An 18252-nucleotide genomic window follows, 5' to 3' on the forward strand; every position below is an offset into this window, starting at 1 on the left:
TCGATAAAATTCTGCCGCTCCCCCGGTTTTTTTTTGGCGGGTTACAATGATTTTTCAGTTTTTTCGGCTGGCTTTTGTTTACTAAATTTGCGATGTTTTGCTTCCCACAAAAAGGAATCACTCTGCAATCCCAAGTTTTTTATCGGTTTTTTTTTTCCTCAATTTTTCATAAATTACGGGACAAAAAAAGAGTAATTTCACGGGCCTTTCGCCCCCCCGCATAACACCAAAAAAGTTGTCTGCAGCAATAGTTTGGTGAACAGGGTAAGGAGGTGGCAGGTTCTCTAGAGGGGCTTTTTTAAATTAGGGGGTTTATGCTTACCAAATAAAAAGCATTTTAATGCAGTAGACTCCTTTAGCTTAACCGAATTTTGAAACCCCAACTTGTAACCCAAAAAACCCCCAAAGCTTTGCCTTTCGCTTTTGTCACTTTTTTAAAAAGAAAAAAAAAATATGAAAAAATTGTTTAAAACACCCCCGCTGGATTAAAAACCTGGGAACCCAAAGGCGGGCGGGGGCTCTACCAAAAGACCTATGGGCCCTTAAAAAGGGATTTACGTTCATTCTAATTAACTTACTTATGGGGAAAATTTGGAAAACATGGACTTCCCTTCCTTCCGGGAGGGGAAGTAATCCCCACGTTTTCATCTTTTTTACAAGCCCCTTGGGGTTTTCTCTTCCCTTTTAAAAAATTCAGTTTTAACGGGGGCAAAAGTCCCACAGTCAGCCTTTTTAAACTTTAAGGCCGTTTACATTTTTCCCATTGGGAAATTCCCCCCGAGATACAAGATAAAGCGTTAAAAACAAGGGTTATAAACCGGGACACAAAATTTTGGCTGGGGGCCCGGTTTTTTGGTGGGGGAAATCTTCTTTTTTTGAGAAAAAGAACTAAAGAATTCGGGCTTTTTGATCGATGGGAATTTAATCCCTAACCCCTTAGGAAATCGATTTTTAATGCTTTTTTTTTTGGTTTTTTTTTGAATTTTTTTTTTTTTAAAAAAGGCGATTTGAAAAATGGAATTGCCGTCGTATTTTTGGGAAATGCCTAGAAAACCGCCGTTGCTCAAACTGCCCCCCACATTTTTTTGGTTTTTTTAATCAACACGGGAAAATTATTTTTCAAATGTAATTTCAGACATTTAAAAGGGGTCCTGACGTGTGCTGCGGGCCATTGGAAATTTGCCCAATTTTATAAAAAATTAAAGAAGGCCAGCTTTTTAGTGTGTTTTTCCCTTTTAAAATTCTCTGGGTTTTCATGCAGAAAATTTTTGCAAAAACTTTTCCCCCAAATCACCGCTTTTGGTATAGGTAGATGGTCGGTTTCCATCTTTTTTTAATTTTTTTAAATCTCCAAAAAATTTATAAAATTTGGGTCGGGAGCATCCGGGCCATAGACCTCTTTCGGGGGGGGGCCAATGGTTCTGCTTAAACCCCAATTTAAAGGGCCACCAGAATTAAAATAGAAAAAAAAAAATTTTTTTTAAAAAACTTTTTTCATCAAGCCACATGATGGATCTTCAATGAACTTATTCTGTAGCAACCTTGTATGGTCTTTTACTCAACTTTTCAAATGCTTCACTTGGCCCATTTAGGGGGCCACTAGAGCTACAAATAGAAATATTTTTAAAACAGGTTTTTTTCATGAATCATAAACCCTTTGGGATGATCTCTTTAAATTTTGGGTTTCGGGATGTTAAAACGTTTTGTGGGAAAGGCCCTTTCAAAAAACTTTTTTTTTTTAAATGTTTAAATGATCTTTTCAAAAACTTGGCTTTAAAGCTTCCTTGCATGAAATTCTCTTAACTTTTTTCAAATGGTTGAAAGGGAAAAGGGGAAAATGCTTAAAGGGATTCTTTTTTGGGTGTTCACCCAAATTGTTAAAGCAATGTTTTAAGGTCAAGGTCGTAATCAGGTTAGTTATTAGGTCCATTTGGGGGGTTTTTTTTTTTAAAGAAATGCCTCCCTTTCTAAATTTTATTTAAATCTTTGTTTTGCAAGGGGAACACTGGAAAAGGGGAATTTAATTTGGGAGTGTGTTTTACTTTTTTTTTTATTTTCATTTTTTATTAGCCTTTTATGTTTTAAAACAAGAAACTTTTCAACCATGAGTGAATTTTTGTGTAATCCGAAATGCCCCCGGAGGAAAAATTTAAAAATCCGGTTAGTAGTTTAAATTTTTAGCCAGTACCTGTGTTTCCCAGAGGGGACTAAAATTTTCCCCCCCTGTCAAACTGTCCGTCACACAGAGTAGGGTCCTGGAAAATTTTCCTTTTTTTGCTTTTTTTGAGCTGTGCCATGAGGGAAAACAAATGGGGGGTTTCGCTAGCATGGTCCAAACCCCCTGCGCATCCGCGCAGTCCGGGGCAGGGTCAATGCTGTTCCCCTTTTAAAAACCTACGGGAATTAGGAAAAACCGGGTTTGCGAACAGCCGGGGTCCACCGGACAGCGCGGAGGGGGCAGGCTTAAATCGGTCCATGCTTGGGGCCAAAACCCCCCTATGTTGATTTTCCCCATGGCGCGGCCCCATTTATTATTTCAAAAATTTTTAGGCATTAAGGTTGGGCTCCTGCAAAGGGAATTTTTGTAATTTTACAAAAGGAAAAAGGACTAAATGGAATGTTTTGGAAAAAGAAGAAACCCAAAATTGAAAAAATAATCACTTTTTTGCCGAGTATTCGAGGAATAGGGGAGCTATCCACTTGCCCCGGGGATCGGGTTAGCGTTTAGCGTCCCCCACAAATTTTTTAAAGTTTGCGTACAACCCCCAAAAAACAAAGTCGATTGAGATACTGGGTTTCATTTTTTTCATATTTTTTTTACCATCATGACCCCATTCTGTAAACAGGAAACAGACAACTCTAACAAGGGATTTTGCTGAATTTTTGGCCCCTTTTTTAATTTTGGGAAAATGCTTATTGTTTTTTTTTTAAATTTGCGTACCACCCCAAATGTTTTTTCAAAATTTCCCTTGGATAAAATTTCTTTCATATTTTGCTTTCTTGTTTACCCCCCCTGACCCCAGTCCCGTAAACAGGAGCAGACAACTCTTCAAGCATTTTGAAATGAATTATGGCCCCTTTTTTTACTTAGAAAAATTTCTTTTTGTAATTTTTAAGTTTGCGTACCAAACCCCCAATAAAAATTTTTAAAAGGCCCCTTGAGATTTGCTTTCAAAATTTTGCTTTTGTTTTCCTTTTTGACCCCAATCTTAAACAAGAGCAGGCAACTCTATCAAGTATTTTGACTGAAATTTTGGCCCCCTTTTTGGCTTTTAGGGAAAATTGGGTTATTGTAATGTTTTAAAATTCTTACCCTTTTGCTTATATTTACATCAAGCACTGAGAATGGGGTGAGCGAGTGGCAACTGAAAAGCTCTTTTATACCTTCCCTTTCACTTAATTTTTCCCCATTTTTAGCTCTTTTGAATTTTTGAAAAAAAAGATGATTATTTTCCCTCACTTATTTGGGGCCAAACGTTGGCGTTGCCTTTTTTTAAGTTTTTTGTTTAGGGCAGCTTTTCCCTAAAATATCAAAACTATTGCTTTGAAAATTGCAAACTTGTTTTTCCCAAACTTTAAACTGACCCCGTACATCAAGAAAAATAACTCCATCCGCTTTTTGCAAGAATTATTGCCCCTTTTGGCTTAGGGAAAAACAGGTTTTTTTGGTTAAGTTTTTATTTTTAAGTTTAGCTTTTTCCCTAAACTAACAAAGCTTTTGCTTTAAAACTTGAACCTTGTTTACCATCATAAGCTGACCCGGTACAGCAAGAAACCCCTAACTCCACCTGCTTTTTGCAAGATTTTTTCGCCCCTTTTGGGCTTAGAAAATATCAGGGTTTTTTTGGTTTTTAAATTTTTTTGTTTAGGGCAACTTTTCCCTCTTAAACTTTTCAAAAGCTATTGCTTTTAAACTTGCAACACCTTTTCACCCATTTAAACGACCCTTTTAAATTTAAGGAAAAAAAAAGTCCACCTGCTTTTTTCAAGAAATTTTTTGCCCCTTTTTGGGCTTTGAAAAAACAGGGGTTTTTTTGGGGGAGTAATTGTTTTTGTCAGCTTTTTTTCATAAAACTACAAAGCATGGGTTTAAAACTTGGGAACATTGTTTTACCATCATTTTGTGACCATGTACAGCAAAAAACCCTAACTTGTCCTGCTTTTTTGGGTTGACTTTGGCCCCCTTTTACTTAGAAAAATCCAAATTTTTTGGTTTTTGTTTTTTGTTTAGGTCCCGCTTTTCTCCCAAAATATTCAAGCCATTGTTTGAAACTTTGCAAAAGGGTTTTTTCCCCATCATAAGCTGAATAGTACAAACAAAAAAACCTAACTCCTCCTGCTTTTTGCAAAAAATTATGGCCCTTTTTGGATTAAAAAATCATGGGTAGGACAATTTTTTTTTTTATACAAAAAAAAAACAGTTTTGGGGGTCCCGCACCCCCCCAACGGGGGTGCTCTTTTTTAAATTTTTTTTTTTTAAGTTTTTAACTTTTAATTTACTAAAAGGGAATTCCTGATCTGTTTGATTGAAAAAGAAGGGTACTGTGAGTATAAATTTAAAAGGGTAAAAATGAGAATTTTTGTTACCATTATATACTTTTCAAAAAAGGCCCTTTAAACGGGGGTTTTTAAAACAAAGGGTTTTTTTATTTGCTAAGTTTAATGTTTTTGATAACAAAAGTCCAAAATCAGGGCCTAAATGATCTGGGGGGTTTTAAATCTTCCATTTAGTTTCTCCCCTTATTGGCCTTTTAAAATTGGGGGGGGTTTTTAGACTGGTTAAAAAATGGGGGGGGGGTTTTTCCAAATGGGGGGGGGTGTATTATCATGGCTATAAGTAAAAAATCAGTTAATGTGATTTTTTACGGTTTTGGGGGCCCCGGCCCCCAAAAATTTTGGGGAGTTTCATTTTCAGGGGTTTAGATTCTTTTTTGGGGGTTTAAAGGGGGGGATAATGGGTTTATTAAAGGGGGAAAAAATTTTTGGGAAAGGGAAAATTTCGTAAATTGAAATTTCCCTTATAACTGTTTTGATGGATATTTAATATTTTAACCCCGCCCCGTGAATAACCTAAAAACATGTAGGGGCAAAAACTGTTTTCGGGTTTTTTCTGCAATAAAAACCCTCGCAATCAATGCGTTATCCGTCCAGGGGGTAGCATGGTCGGAAAAAAATAGTTACCCAATTTTTTCCCAAAAAACTGTTTATTTCTAGGTTTTCAGTTTGAATAGAAATAACAAGTTCCCAAGTGGGATTTTTTCGAAAAATAAAACCCGTTTTTTTGTTCTTATGGAAACAAAAATATTTACTCCCTTTTGCATAAGAACTCAAAACACGGGTTATTCTACGATAACCAGGGAATTTTTATTTTTTAAATTATTACATAATTCCTTATAAAATTGCTGGCCAAGTTTTGCTACATGATGATCTATATTTAACACAAGGGTTTTCCTTTGGGTATTAAAAAAAAATTTTAAAATAAATTTTTGGAAAAAAATTTAATTTGGGGTGTCCATTTTAAACATTTACGTTGGGGGGGGGCCTTAGCAAAAATTTTTAAATTTTTTACCCTTTGAAAATAGTTTTGTGTAGGCCATTTAGTAAGTGTTATTAAAATTTTAGTCTTAAATAGATAAAAATTTTTTGGGCCTTTAGGGTTTTTGTTACGGAAACCCGCCTTTAGTTTATCCCCCGCCAAAGAAAAACGGGGGGGGGGGTATTGGAAAAGGGGTCCGTCCGTGGGTCCCTCCGCACCAATCTCATTTTCAGCAGGGAGAATTTCATGAAACTTTTAAAAAAAACATGAACCAACATACTGCGATGATGCCGTCAAATTTTTTTTTTTTTATTGGTCAATTTTCCGGGTTTTTTTTGAGTTATGGGCCTTTATTTTAATTTAAAAATGCCCAAAAATGTCCCTTTTCCCCAAAACCATTTTCGAACTTCCATGTAAAAATTTTATAAAACCGAAAAAAACTGCACCAAAATACTGCGATTTTCCCCCCGTAAGTTTTTCTTTTGATTGGTCAATTTTCCTTAGGGATTTTTCCCTTTATTTAAAGAAAAATCTTCGTTCTGCAGCAATTTTTTCATTTTAAAAAAGCTGGAGAATTTCATTGGGGAAAATTAAAAAGAATTTGAACCAACATAACCCCGTGGATGCCCGATTTTTTTTTTTAATTGGGGCATTTTTTCCCTTTGAGTTTTTGCCCTTTAATTTTTTTAAAAATTACAGATTTGTACATAACAAAAAAACCATTTGGGAGAATTTCTTTTAAAATTCTTTCAAATTTTTTCCATGAACAGTTTTAAAACAAGGGAAATTGTGTACCCCTTGCCCTTGGGGCACACCCCCCCCCCCCGAAATAAAAATAAAAAAAAAATTTCAAACCTTTTTTTTTTTTTTCAAAAAACCCTTCCGAAAATTTTTAAACAAAATGCCAAGTTTTTAAACCCTTCCCCCCCCTAAAAACCCCGACCCAAATCTGCCCACCAACCCCCAAACATGGGATCTTTTTTTTCTCGAAAATATTCGAAGGAAAAGGCTAGCCATTCTTCTCAACCCCGGGGTCGGCGGCGGGTCAACCCCTTTGGGTTAAATTTTTTTCAGGCAAGTAAACAGCTTTTCATTTTTTAAAGGGTTTTTAGCTTTTTTAAAATTTTTTATTCCCTTTTTTTAGGGGCAAAATTTCCCCCTCTCCGGGGCAAAAATCCCATTTAAATCGGGCATGTTTTTTGAGCAAATTATGCCCCCCCTTTTTGGGCTTAAAAAAATTTTTGGGGGAAAATTTTACAAAGCAAATTACTAACCCCCAAAAAAGAAGGGAATATTTTTTAAATTTAAACTTCACATGGGGCCCTTGGGGTTTTAAAACGGGTTTATAGGGACCAAGGCCCATAACTCTGACTTTTATTTTTTGGGGGAAATTTTTGCCCCCTTTGGGGGCCTTTGAAAATCCGGGTTTTTTTGGGGGGGGCGTGCAAGGGCATAAAAGCTATTACCAAAAAGGCATATAGTTTGGGAAAATTTTTTAGGCTTTTTCTAGGTCAATTACCAAAACCCACTGGGGCCAAATTTTTCCCTAACTCTTTTTCATGTATTTTTTAGCAAAATTTTCCCCCTTTTTGGGTTAGAAAATTTCTGGGTTTAAAATTTTAAAATGCCCAAATTTTCATCCCCCAAAAATAAGGGGATATTTAATTGAAAAAATAACCCGGGGTTTTTTCGGGGGTTTTAAAACTAGGGTTTATAACATCAAAATCCCCTAACTCGGGTAGGGATTTTGGGGCAAATTTGGCCCCCTTTTGAAATTTAAAACTCTTTTGATATTTAACATTTTGGGTAATAATTTCCTGCTTCTGTGACAATATTTCGAATTTTCGAGTTTGGCTGTCTTAGGGGACAGCTCTTGTTTTTTTTTTTTTTTCATTTTTAATTTTCCATCAATATTTATAATCAACATATGATGTTTTGTACCCTCACCCAGTCATCCCTGCTGCCCCCCACCACCACCACCACCAAAGAATAGCATTCATTTTCTGTTAAATTGATTTTGACTAATGAAATTATTTGCCTCTTAGTAACATCCTTAACTTTTTGCCGGATATACTGTTTTGCCGTTCCTCACCACAGACCCTTTCGGCAGGGGAAACCAATTCATCAGATTTGCTTGTTCAACACTTAATTTTGCTGGGCAAAACTTGGAGAAAAAATATGAAAATGTATTTCTGATGTCATATAATAAAACACTTACTGAATGGCTTACCAGGAAATAGTAAAAACTGTTTCTGACTACTTACCAGCAAGCCATGAATTTCAGTAAGTGTATAATAATGTCTAAAATAGTTCATTTTCTGAATAAAGCAAAATTCATAGATGGCTTGGAAATTGATTTATTTTTACATAATGAAAAACATGCATCTAAGGTAGTGAGGCTTTTCAGACATAAAGATCTTCCTTGGAAAGGTTGAATTTAACAGTAGTTGGGAGTAAGTAGTCTCTACATTGACTGTCCTACCTTATAAATTAAAACTGTTATTATGTCTTTAATGTTTGAAGTTGTTTATTTTATTTCTGTAGGTACAACTGTTTCAAGAAATCGAGCCAGAAGACCTTCTGAAGGATGAATCCAGTTTTGTGCAGATAAAGGATTTTTTAACTCAGTTATGTCCCCTTGACTTGACAGTGGAAGAGAGACCTTGGATAGAGTGTTGTTTACAGTCATATAGTGTTACCCAAGGAACAGGCTATCAAATATTTGACACTGTTGTTGTGTGATCAACTCAGTGGGTCCCAACGTTGCCATTTTAGTTGTTTTACAAGGACATAATCTGTAACTCATTTGTTGTTATGCCCCGGCATCCACTGATGCAGGAGGCATATAGTGACTGTCCTGTCCGTTCATCTGTCCGTTCGTCCATCCGTACAAGGTTAACCAAATTGGACCATTTCATCTAGCATCAATACCCCTAACTAGAATGACTTGATACTAATGCAGATGTAACCTGTGACCATTCCTCATCTTCAGACATCACCTGACCTCAGTTTGACCTTGACCTTGAACTTGACCTTGTTTTGGACTTAGGTTGCTTTGTATCGACAAGGATGCCACCGGGGGCATCAAGCGTTTATTGAACGCAGCTACTTGTTTTATACTTGTCAGTGCTTAGATGTTATAAGAATTTGTTTCTTACATTCTAAGAGATTTTCTGTGTTTCTTGACATTTTATACTAGTCTGTTTTTCAAACAGTTGTTCATCCTGACATCACTATCCATTGACTTATGGAGATGTATTGTGTGGTAGAACATAGTCCCCAAAAGTATATTTGGCAGACTACATTATAGGAAATGCCATGTGACATCACTGTTTCCCACCATATTAATTTCACACATGAAAGCCTTAGCAGCATAAAAAACTTATAATTGAACAACTTTGTTGATTTATTAATTATGACTTATAATCAGTATTTTTTAGTGATGATCTAATTTCTGTATACTCGTATAAAATTGAAATGAAAACAGGTTTACAATCACTAGTTACATGAGTTACAACACAGCATAGGCTCCCAGTGCACTTGTGACAAAGATCATGCTTTGAGTATCACAGAATGGATGTTTGTGTTTATACTTGGTGGACCGGTGGTCTAGTGGTAACATGCTTGACAGTAAATTCAGAGGTCAGGGGTTAGAATCCCGGTCCAGGAAATTTCTGAGATGCTCTTGAGTGTCTCCCACCTAACTAAGAGACATGTACTGGTTCTTCCCAGGAAGGACGGCTTCGTGTGTATCGGTACTATACAATGGGCACGTTAAAAAGCCAGACTGTCTCAGTATCTGCAAAAATAATTCTCCACATGAAATCACTTTAGCAAAAAAAGTAGCAGCAAAGTCCTTTTAATAATAGTTGAAAAATTAACATGTAAATAATATTTAAAACAATCTGAAAATGTGTAAAGCTAACAAAACATAACTTTTTACACAAATCATTTCCAGTATTAAGGTGTTAAAGGTGCAGAATCTAAGATCTTGTTGTTAGAGTTGCAGAATCACGGATCTTGTTAAAGGTGCAAAATCTAGGATCTTGTTGTTAATGGTACAGAATCTAGGATCTTGTTAAAGGTACAGAAACTAGGATCTTGTTAAAGGTGCAGAATCTAGGATCTTGTAAGGTGCAGAATTTAGGATCTTGTTGTTAAAGGTGCAGAATCTAGGATCTTGTTGTTAAAGTTGCAGAATCTAGAATCTTGTTAAAGGTACAGAATCTAGGATCTTGTTGTTAAAGTTGCAGAATCAAGGATCTTGTTACAGGCGCAGAATCTAGGATTATGTTGTTAAAGGTGCAGAATCTGTGATATTGTTAAAGTTGCAGAATCAAGAATCATGTTAAAGGTACTGAATCTAGGATCTTGTTAAAGTTGCAGAATCAAGAATCTTGTTAAAGGTGCAGAATTTAGGATCTTGTTGTTAAAGGTACAGAATCTAGGATCTTGTTAGAATTGCAGAATCAAGAATCTTGTTAAAGGTGCAGAATCTAGGATCTTGTTGTTAAAGGTGCAGAATCTAGGATGTTGTTAAAGTTGCAGAATCAAGAAACATGTTAAAGGTGCAGAATCTAGGATCTTGTTGTTAAAGGTACAGAATCTAGGATGTTGTTAAAGTTGCAGAATCAAGGATCTTGTTAAAGGTGCAGAATCTAGGATCTTGTTGTTAAAGTTGCAGAATCAAGAATCTTGTTAAAGGTGCAGAATCTAGGATCTTGTTGTTAAAGTTGCAGAATCAAGAATCTTGTTAAAGGTGCAGAATCTAGGATCTTGTTGTTAAAGTTGCAGAATCAAGAATCTTGTTAAAGGTGCAGAATCTAGGATCTTGTTGTTAAAGTTGCAGAATCAAGAATCTTGTTAAAGGTGCAGAATCTAGGATCTTGTTGTTAAAGTTGCATAATCAAGAATCTTGTTAAAGGTGCAGAATCTAGGATCTTGCAAAAGGTGCAGAATCTAGGATCTTGTTAAAGTTGCAGAATCTAGAATCTTGTTGTTAAAGGTACGGAATCAAGGATCTTGTTAAAGGTACAGAATCTAGGATCTTGTTAAAGTTGCAGAATCTAGGATCTTATTGTGAGCTTCAGAATTAAGTATCTTGTTAAAGTTGCAGAATCAAGGATCTTGTTACAGGTGCAGAATCTAGGATTTTGTCGGCTAGATTTCATGAAGAGTTATAGAGTTACTACCCCTGATGTTGGCAGATTTCTAGCCCACCATCATCAGATGGTGGGCTATTCAAATCACTCTGGTCCGTCGTCCTTCCGTCTGTCTGTCTGTGCCCGCAAAATGATGGTTAAGTGACTTCATAACGGTACTTTCTCTTTGATGTCATTCATTCCGTTCTGTTTATGTGACCTTTTTAGCTCACATGTTACAAAGTGACGAGGTGAGCTTTTGTGATCGCGCGATGTCGTCATCCGTGCGTGCGTCCGAAACTTTTGCTTTGACCACTTAGAGGTCACATTTTTTGTGGGATTTTTTATGAAAGTTGGTCAGAATGTTCATCTTGATGAAATCTAGGTCAAGTTCGAACTGGGTCACATGCCTTCAAAAACTAGGTCAGTAGGTCTAAAAATAGAAAAACTTTGTGACCTCTCTAGAGGCCATATATTTCACAAGATCTTCATGAAAATTGGTCAGAATGTTCATCTTGATGATATCTAGGTCAAGTTTGAAGCTGGGTCATGTGCCTTCAAAAACTAGGTCAGTAGGTCTAAAAATAGAAAAACCTTGTGCCCTCTCTAGAGGCCATATATTTCACAAGATCTTCATGAAAATTGGTCAGAACGTTCACCTTGATTATATCTAGGTCAAGTTCGAAACTGGGTCACTTGCCATCAAAAACTAGGTCAGTAGGTCAAATAATAGAAAAACCTTGTGACCTCTCTAGAGGCCATATTTTTCATGGGATCTGTATGAAAGTTGGTCTGAATGTTCATCTTGATGATATCTAGGTCAAGTTCGAAACTGGGTCATGTGCCATCAAAAACTAGGTCAGTAGGTCAAATAATAGAAAAACCTTGTGACCTCTCTAAAAGCCATATTTTTCATGGGATCTGTATGAAAGTTGGTCTGAATGTTCATCTTGATGATATCTAGGTCAAGTTCGAAACAGGGTCATGTGCGTTTAAAAATTAGGTCAGTAGGTCTAAAAATAGAGAAACCTTGTGACCTCTCTTAGAGGCCATACTTGTGAATGGATCTCCATAAAAATTGGTCAGAATGTTCATCTTGATGATATCTAAGTCAAGTTCGAAAGTGGATCACGTGCCATCAAAAAGTAGGTCAGTAGGTCAAATAATGAAAAAACGTTGTGACCTCTCTAGAGGCCATATTTTTCATGGGATCTGCATGAAAGTTGGTCTGAATGTTTATCTTGTTGATATATAGGTCAAGTTTGAATCTGGGTCAACTGCGATCAAAAACTAGGTCAGTAGGTCTTGAAATAGAAAAACCTTGTGACCTCTCTAGAGGCCATACCCTTGAATGGATCTTCATGAAAATTGGTCAGAATGTTCACCTTGATGATATCTAGGTCAATTTTGAAACTGGGTCATGTGCCTTAAAAAACTAGGTCAGAAGGTCAAATAATAAAAAAACCTTGTGACCTCTCTAGAGACCATACTTTTCATGGGATCTGTATGAAAGTTGGTCTGAATGTTCATCTTGATGATATCTAGGTCAAGTTTGAAACTGGGTCAACTGCGGTCAAAAACTAGGTCAGTAGGTCTAAAATTAGAAAAATCTTTTGACCTCTCTAGAGGCCATATTTTTCAATGGATCTTCATGAAAATTGATCTGAATGTTCATCTTGATGATGATATCTAGGTCAGTTTCGAAACTGGGTCACGTGCGGTCAAAAACTAGGCCAGTAGGTATAAAAATAGCAAAACCTTGTGACCTCTCTAGAGGCCATATTTTTCATGAGATCTTCATGAAAATTAGTGAGAATGTTCACCTTGATGATATCTAGGTAAAGTTCAAAACAGGGTCACGTACCTTCGAAAACTAGGTCAATAGGTCAAATAACAGAAAAACCTTATGACCTCTCTAGAGACCATATTTTTCAATGGATCTTCATGAAAATTGGTCAGAATTTTTATCTTGATAATATCTAGGTCAAGTTCAAAACTGGGTCACATGAGCTCAAAAACTAGGTCACTATGTCAAATAATAGAAAAAACGACGTCATACTCAAAACTGGGTCATGTGGGAAGAGGTGAGCTTTTTATGTGACTGATAGAACAATAGAGAGAACAATGGTGGTGTCACATAAATACCGTTTCGTTACGTACGTCCGTTAACAATTTCTCGTTATCGCATCTCCTCAGAAACTACTGGGGGGATTTTGACCAAACTTTGTCAGAATGATATATTGGTACCCTAGTTGTGTCCCCCTTAAAATCAGACTGGTTCAGCAATTTGTGAATGAGTTATGGCCCTTTGTTTACTTTTATAATTTACATAGATTTATATAGGGAAAAACTGAAAATCTTCTTGTCCAAAACCATAGAGCTTAGGGCTTTGATATTTGGTATGTTGCATCTAATGGTCCTCTACCAAGATGATTCAAGTTATTTCCCTGGGGTCAAATTTGGCTCCGCTCCGGGGGTCACATGATTTATATAGACTTATATAGGGAAAAACTTTGAAAAACCCCTTGTCCAAAACCACAGGGCCTAGGGCTTTGATATTTTGTATGTGACATCATCTAGTGGTCTTCTACTACAGTTGTTCAAATTATTCCCCTAGGGTCAAATATGGCCCCACCCTGGGGATCACATGGTTTACATAGACTTGTATAGGGAAAAACTTTGAAAATCTTCTTGTCTAAAACCACAAAGCCTAGGGCTTTGATATTTGTAATGTAGCATCATCAAGTTGTTCTCTACCAAGTTTGTTCAAATTATCCCCCTAGGGTCAAATATGGCCCCGCCCTGGGGGTCACATGGTTCATATAGACTTATGTGGGGAAAAGCTTTTAAAATCTTCTTGCCAATAACCTACAACATTCAAATTTGGGCCACTTGTATAGTTTTGAGTGGCAAGATGAACCTTGACATGAGTTGACCTTGGTTTTGACCTAGTGATCTACTTTCACATTACTGTAGCTACAGCCTTCAAATTAAGACCACATGCATAGTTTTGTGCACCGAAAAAAAACTTTGACCTTGACATTGACCTAGTGACCTACTTTCACATTTTTGAAGGTACAGGCTTCAGATTTGGACCACATGTATAGTTTTGTGTTCAGAAATGAAATTTGACCTTGCTTTTGACTTAGAGACCTATTTTCACATTTTTGAAGGTACAGGCTTCAAATTTGGACCACATGCATAGTTTTGTGTTCCGAAATGAAATTTGACCTTGATTATGACCTAGTCACCTACTTTCACGTTTCTCAAGCTACAGCCTTCAAATTTGGACCACATGCGTAGTTTTGTGTATCGAAATGAACTTTAATCTAGTGACCTACTTTCACATTTCTCAAGCTACAGCTTTCAAATTTGGACCACATGCACAGTGTTGTGTACCGAAATGAAATTTGACCTTGATTTTGACCTTGAGCTAGTCTTGAAATTTGGAACATTCAAAAAAAAAAAAATGGCTCAATTGTGGGCGCCAAGATCACTCTGTGATCTCTTGTTTCTATTTTGGCACTTTTAGCCCCATATAGAGGTTTCATCTATGCTTTGATTTGCTATAAACTTGCACAGAATGTTTATCTTGATGATGTCTAGGCCAGATTAGAAACTGGACCATGTGGGATTGAAAACTAGGTCAAAAATCAAGGGAAAAGCTTGTTAACACCCTAGAGGCCACATTTATGACACTACCTTCACAAAAAAAATGGTCAGAATGTTTATCTTGATGATCTCAAGGCCATGTTAGAAACTGGGTTGAAAACTAGGTCACCAGGTCAAATCAAGGGAAAAGCTTGTAAACACTCCTGGGGCCACATTTATGGTCCTATCTTCGTGAAACTTGGTCAGAATGCTTATCTTGACGATTCCTAGTGGGGTCAATAACTAGGTCACCCGCTCAAATCAAAGGAAAAGCTTGTTAACACTCTAGAGGCCATATTTATGATCCTATCCTTATGAAACTTGGATGTAGGATGTTTATCTTAATGATTCCTAAGCCAAGTTCAAAACTTGGTGATATAGGGTCAAAAACTAGGTCACCGGTCAAATCAAAGGAAAAGCTTGTTAACACTCTTGAGGTCATATTTCTGACCGTTTCTTCATGAAACTTGGTCAGAAAATTTATCCTGATAATTCCTAAGTTGAAGTATGAAACAGGTTCATGCGGGGTCAAAAAGTAGGTCACCACTCGAATCAAAGGAAAAGCTTGTTAACACTGTAGAGGCCACATTTACGCCTTATCTGCATAAAACTTGGTCAGAATGTATATCTTGTCATCATCACCCTCTTGTTGGGTTTAGTACATTCCAACTAAAATTAGTAACATTTGGATAAGAGTTCCGTGAATGGTTGCTTTGCATCTGACACGCTAAAGAACCAGGAAAGCTTCTTGGATTGAAGTGTCTCCATTATGTCGTCTGCTTGAGTCGCCCATTTAGGTTTCCATTGGCGGCCATAAATGCTTTTACAAACAAATACCAGTACTTCACTGTCAGCTTTAGCCTATAACTTTGAAAGTTGATATTATGAGTGCCTGTGGTAAGGGTTTAAGGAGTCAGTAGATCAGAGATCATACTAATAGTGACGCCGAAAAAACCCAGTTTTCATTCCGTTTTTGGAGACTGTTCGATATGGTTGTCCAATTAAGAACGTCTTTGCTGATGGTTACTTAATAATCTTACTTTTTAGTGTGTCAGTATGACAAAGGACAAGTCTGAATGTGATAACTGATTAATAATAGTACCAGTTTTACAGAAAATATTCCTTCTTCATCCCATCCCAGCATGGACCAAGGGAAGGAGAGACATTTCACCTCAAGCAAGCAATACTACAAATGTATATAAAATTCTGTGAAACTTCTGGATTCACAGTTAGCCTCAAGCAAGTAATACTGTATAAAATACTGTGAAACCCCTTAGTAGAGTTACAATTATGTACACGAGTTTGTTGGCAATTCCAGCCCAAAATACCAGCGTACATAATAATAGTATACCTAGGGGTTGGGTACAATATGTACAGTTGCATTTGCTTTCTGTTCTGGTGCCAGTGGTTTGAGCTATGAAAATTTAGGTGAACGATCGAAGTCCATTATAGCACTCTTGTTAACCTCTGTTCTTGTAAAAAAGCATGATGCATGACTACTGCAAAATTATGTTAAAGTCAAATCAAGAAATGACCTATGGTATTGTGACATTTTCTTCAGTGAATTTGTTAACAGACATCATATTTTTAAAGAAAGTGAAGTGAAATAATTATGATGGGTAAAGAAAAGTCTCTACTGCCTATATATATGCTTCAAAGTATGGAATACAAAAGGTCAAAGAAACAATTTGAGGACTATTAGATGTATGATAGTGTTATTCTTTTTCACAGATTACATAGATAGATTACTTTTCCAATGCATTGACATACTTTGGACAGGGTTAAGTTCTCTCACCAATTTACTTTCTATTATGAAGTTATTTCCCTGTAGTGAGGAAGGTTTATATTAGGGTCGGATTGTTCAGAAAGTGCAAGTATTATTGCAGGAATGAAGATCAGAAATTTAACCTTAATTTTCACCCAAAAGTTCCCAAGATAACCTTTTTTTATTACAAAAACAATCTAAAAAAACCTTTATTTTCATTATGTCCTGCTGGGAAGCCTGCTGCAGTACATGAGGACAATCTTATCCATTTACACGTTTAAGATACATTTCCAAAGTGGAAAGGTGCATACAGTGTCTAAATAAAACAAAAACACAAACCTTTGAAGACTTTATGATAATTTGAATATGTATAATCACGTATAAACCGCCTGCATGTTTTTCTTACTTTCAAAAATGTGACCGTTTTAACATAACTTTATCTACCAAAATAAAACCGAAAATAAATTGCACATATAATAAGAAAATGTTAACTATGAAGATGAAATTCATTAGAAAATGTTAACTGTGAAGATGAAATTCATTTTAGAAAATGTTAACTGTGAAGATGAAATTCATTTACAAATGTAATAAGAAAATGTTAACTGTGAAGATGAAATTTATTTAAATGACCCTTGCACTTTTGGTATCAACGAGTTTGGCTTCTTGTTGAGCCAATGGCCAACATTTCTCTGTGCCTGTCCCAGGACTTTCAATCTGTCTGCTCTTTAGTACGAACTTTGTGCCATCTATTTTAAGAATAACTTTATCTTTCGCTGGTTTCTTCTTTCCCTTTTTGTTTGTCTTGGCTGGTTTCTGAATTATCTTTATCATGTGGACTTTCTTTGCCAACACTTGACCTACATATAACAAATATAATTTGTATTTAAATGATCTAGATGGTTACGAAATATATTATATAAGCTAAGCAAGTGGTTGTCAACTTGTGTGACAAAACGTATGGACAAATTTGAAGAACTGCAGAAATTAAAAAACGGCAAACTCTACTCTGTAGCAGTCTGTCAGTTTTCATAATGAAAGTTGGAATTTGCTTACTCAGTATTCCAGTGTCTGCAAGTGTACTTTGAGAAGATTTTTCAACCATCAGATTGAGATATCCATCATCGTTTACTGTAACACTCATAACAAATGCATCAAGTTTCACTTTCAACTCTCTTGCTGGTCCAGATGCATTTCCTGCTGGTAAAAAAGTCACTTCCCAGGGCAGTACGTCGCCAGTAGATACATTCTTCGTATTAAATGTTTCACTGTAATTATAAGTTTCAAACTTATTTCTTTACACCTAGATTACTAGTATATGAAATGAGGTCTCTCTTTATTCAAGAACAGGGTTCTGCACAACAGACATTTTTTAATTGAGACTATTTCGATCCAGAAAAGAATCTCTCTGGAAAATTGTTTTGAACTTAAACATGCAAAAATAAACATTGAGAGACAAAACAGAAATACAAAGTCAAAGTACTGGCAAAACTGATGGGTCTTAATTAATAGATTTTTTTCTTCATTTATTTCCTACATTATTTTTATCAGTGACAGTATGCCTTAAAAGTGACACCTTCACAGTAGGGGTTAGCATGCTGAATATTGACAAGACAGTTCTAAACTAGAAAATGATTTTGTAGAAAAGCGTATGTCTCAAATGCATAGTCGTACAGGCAAGAAGTCAAAAGAAAACAGGAGCGAAAGTCAAAGAGACACTGTTGGTCGGCTGCAATAAGGATCATCTACTTGGCATGACAAATCATCCCACTAAGTTTAACATTCTTGGCCTAGTGGATCTCAAGTTATCAACTGGAAACGGTTTTTCATGTTCAGACCCCTGTGACCTTTACCTTTGATCAAGTGACCCCAAATAACCAGGGGTCATCTACTCTGCAAATAAGTTTCAAATTCTGGGTCAAGTGTATCTTGACCTTTGATGGAGATAGGGGTCGTCTACTCCATAAGCCCTGCCACCCTATGTAGTTTGGAGGTTCTAGATCACATGGTTCTCCAGTTATTGATCGGAAATGAAGCGTGACTGACGGACGGACAGACAGAGAAAAAACAATATGTCTCCTCCAGTGGAGGGAGACGTAACTCGCATGGCGATAAGTTTATAACAAAACGTTTAGAAAGTTTAATTTCATACAACGTGAGTA

At 36.4% G+C, this 18252-nt stretch overlaps 2 protein-coding genes across 3 annotated transcripts in view; one reads left to right on the forward strand and one right to left on the reverse strand.

Annotated features, from left to right (window-relative positions):
- The window catches only part of LOC123529369 (protection of telomeres protein 1-like), a 52758-nt gene extending 43830 nt beyond the window's left edge, over positions 1-8928 (forward strand). Inside the window, exon 12 of the mRNA XM_053520788.1 lies at positions 8081-8928. Coding sequence (XP_053376763.1) covers positions 8081-8278 — 198 coding nt within the window. The 3' untranslated portion in view covers positions 8279-8928. The remainder of the gene's footprint in view (positions 1-8080) is intronic.
- Positions 8929-16429: 7501 nt separating this feature from the next.
- LOC123529366 (inter-alpha-trypsin inhibitor heavy chain H3-like) overlaps positions 16430-18252 on the reverse strand; it is a 28339-nt gene continuing 26516 nt past the window's right edge. For both annotated transcript variants that reach the window (XM_053521323.1, XM_053521324.1), the window contains 2 exons: positions 17147-17358; positions 16430-16950 (listed from right to left, as the gene is read on the reverse strand). In XM_053521323.1, coding sequence (XP_053377298.1) covers positions 16715-16950; positions 17147-17358 — 448 coding nt within the window. In that variant the 3' untranslated portion in view covers positions 16430-16714. The remainder of the gene's footprint in view (positions 16951-17146; positions 17359-18252) is intronic.

This window comes from Mercenaria mercenaria, chromosome 13 (genome assembly GCF_021730395.1).
Source record: "Mercenaria mercenaria strain notata chromosome 13, MADL_Memer_1, whole genome shotgun sequence".
Classification (NCBI taxonomy): Eukaryota; Metazoa; Mollusca; class Bivalvia; order Venerida; family Veneridae; genus Mercenaria; species Mercenaria mercenaria.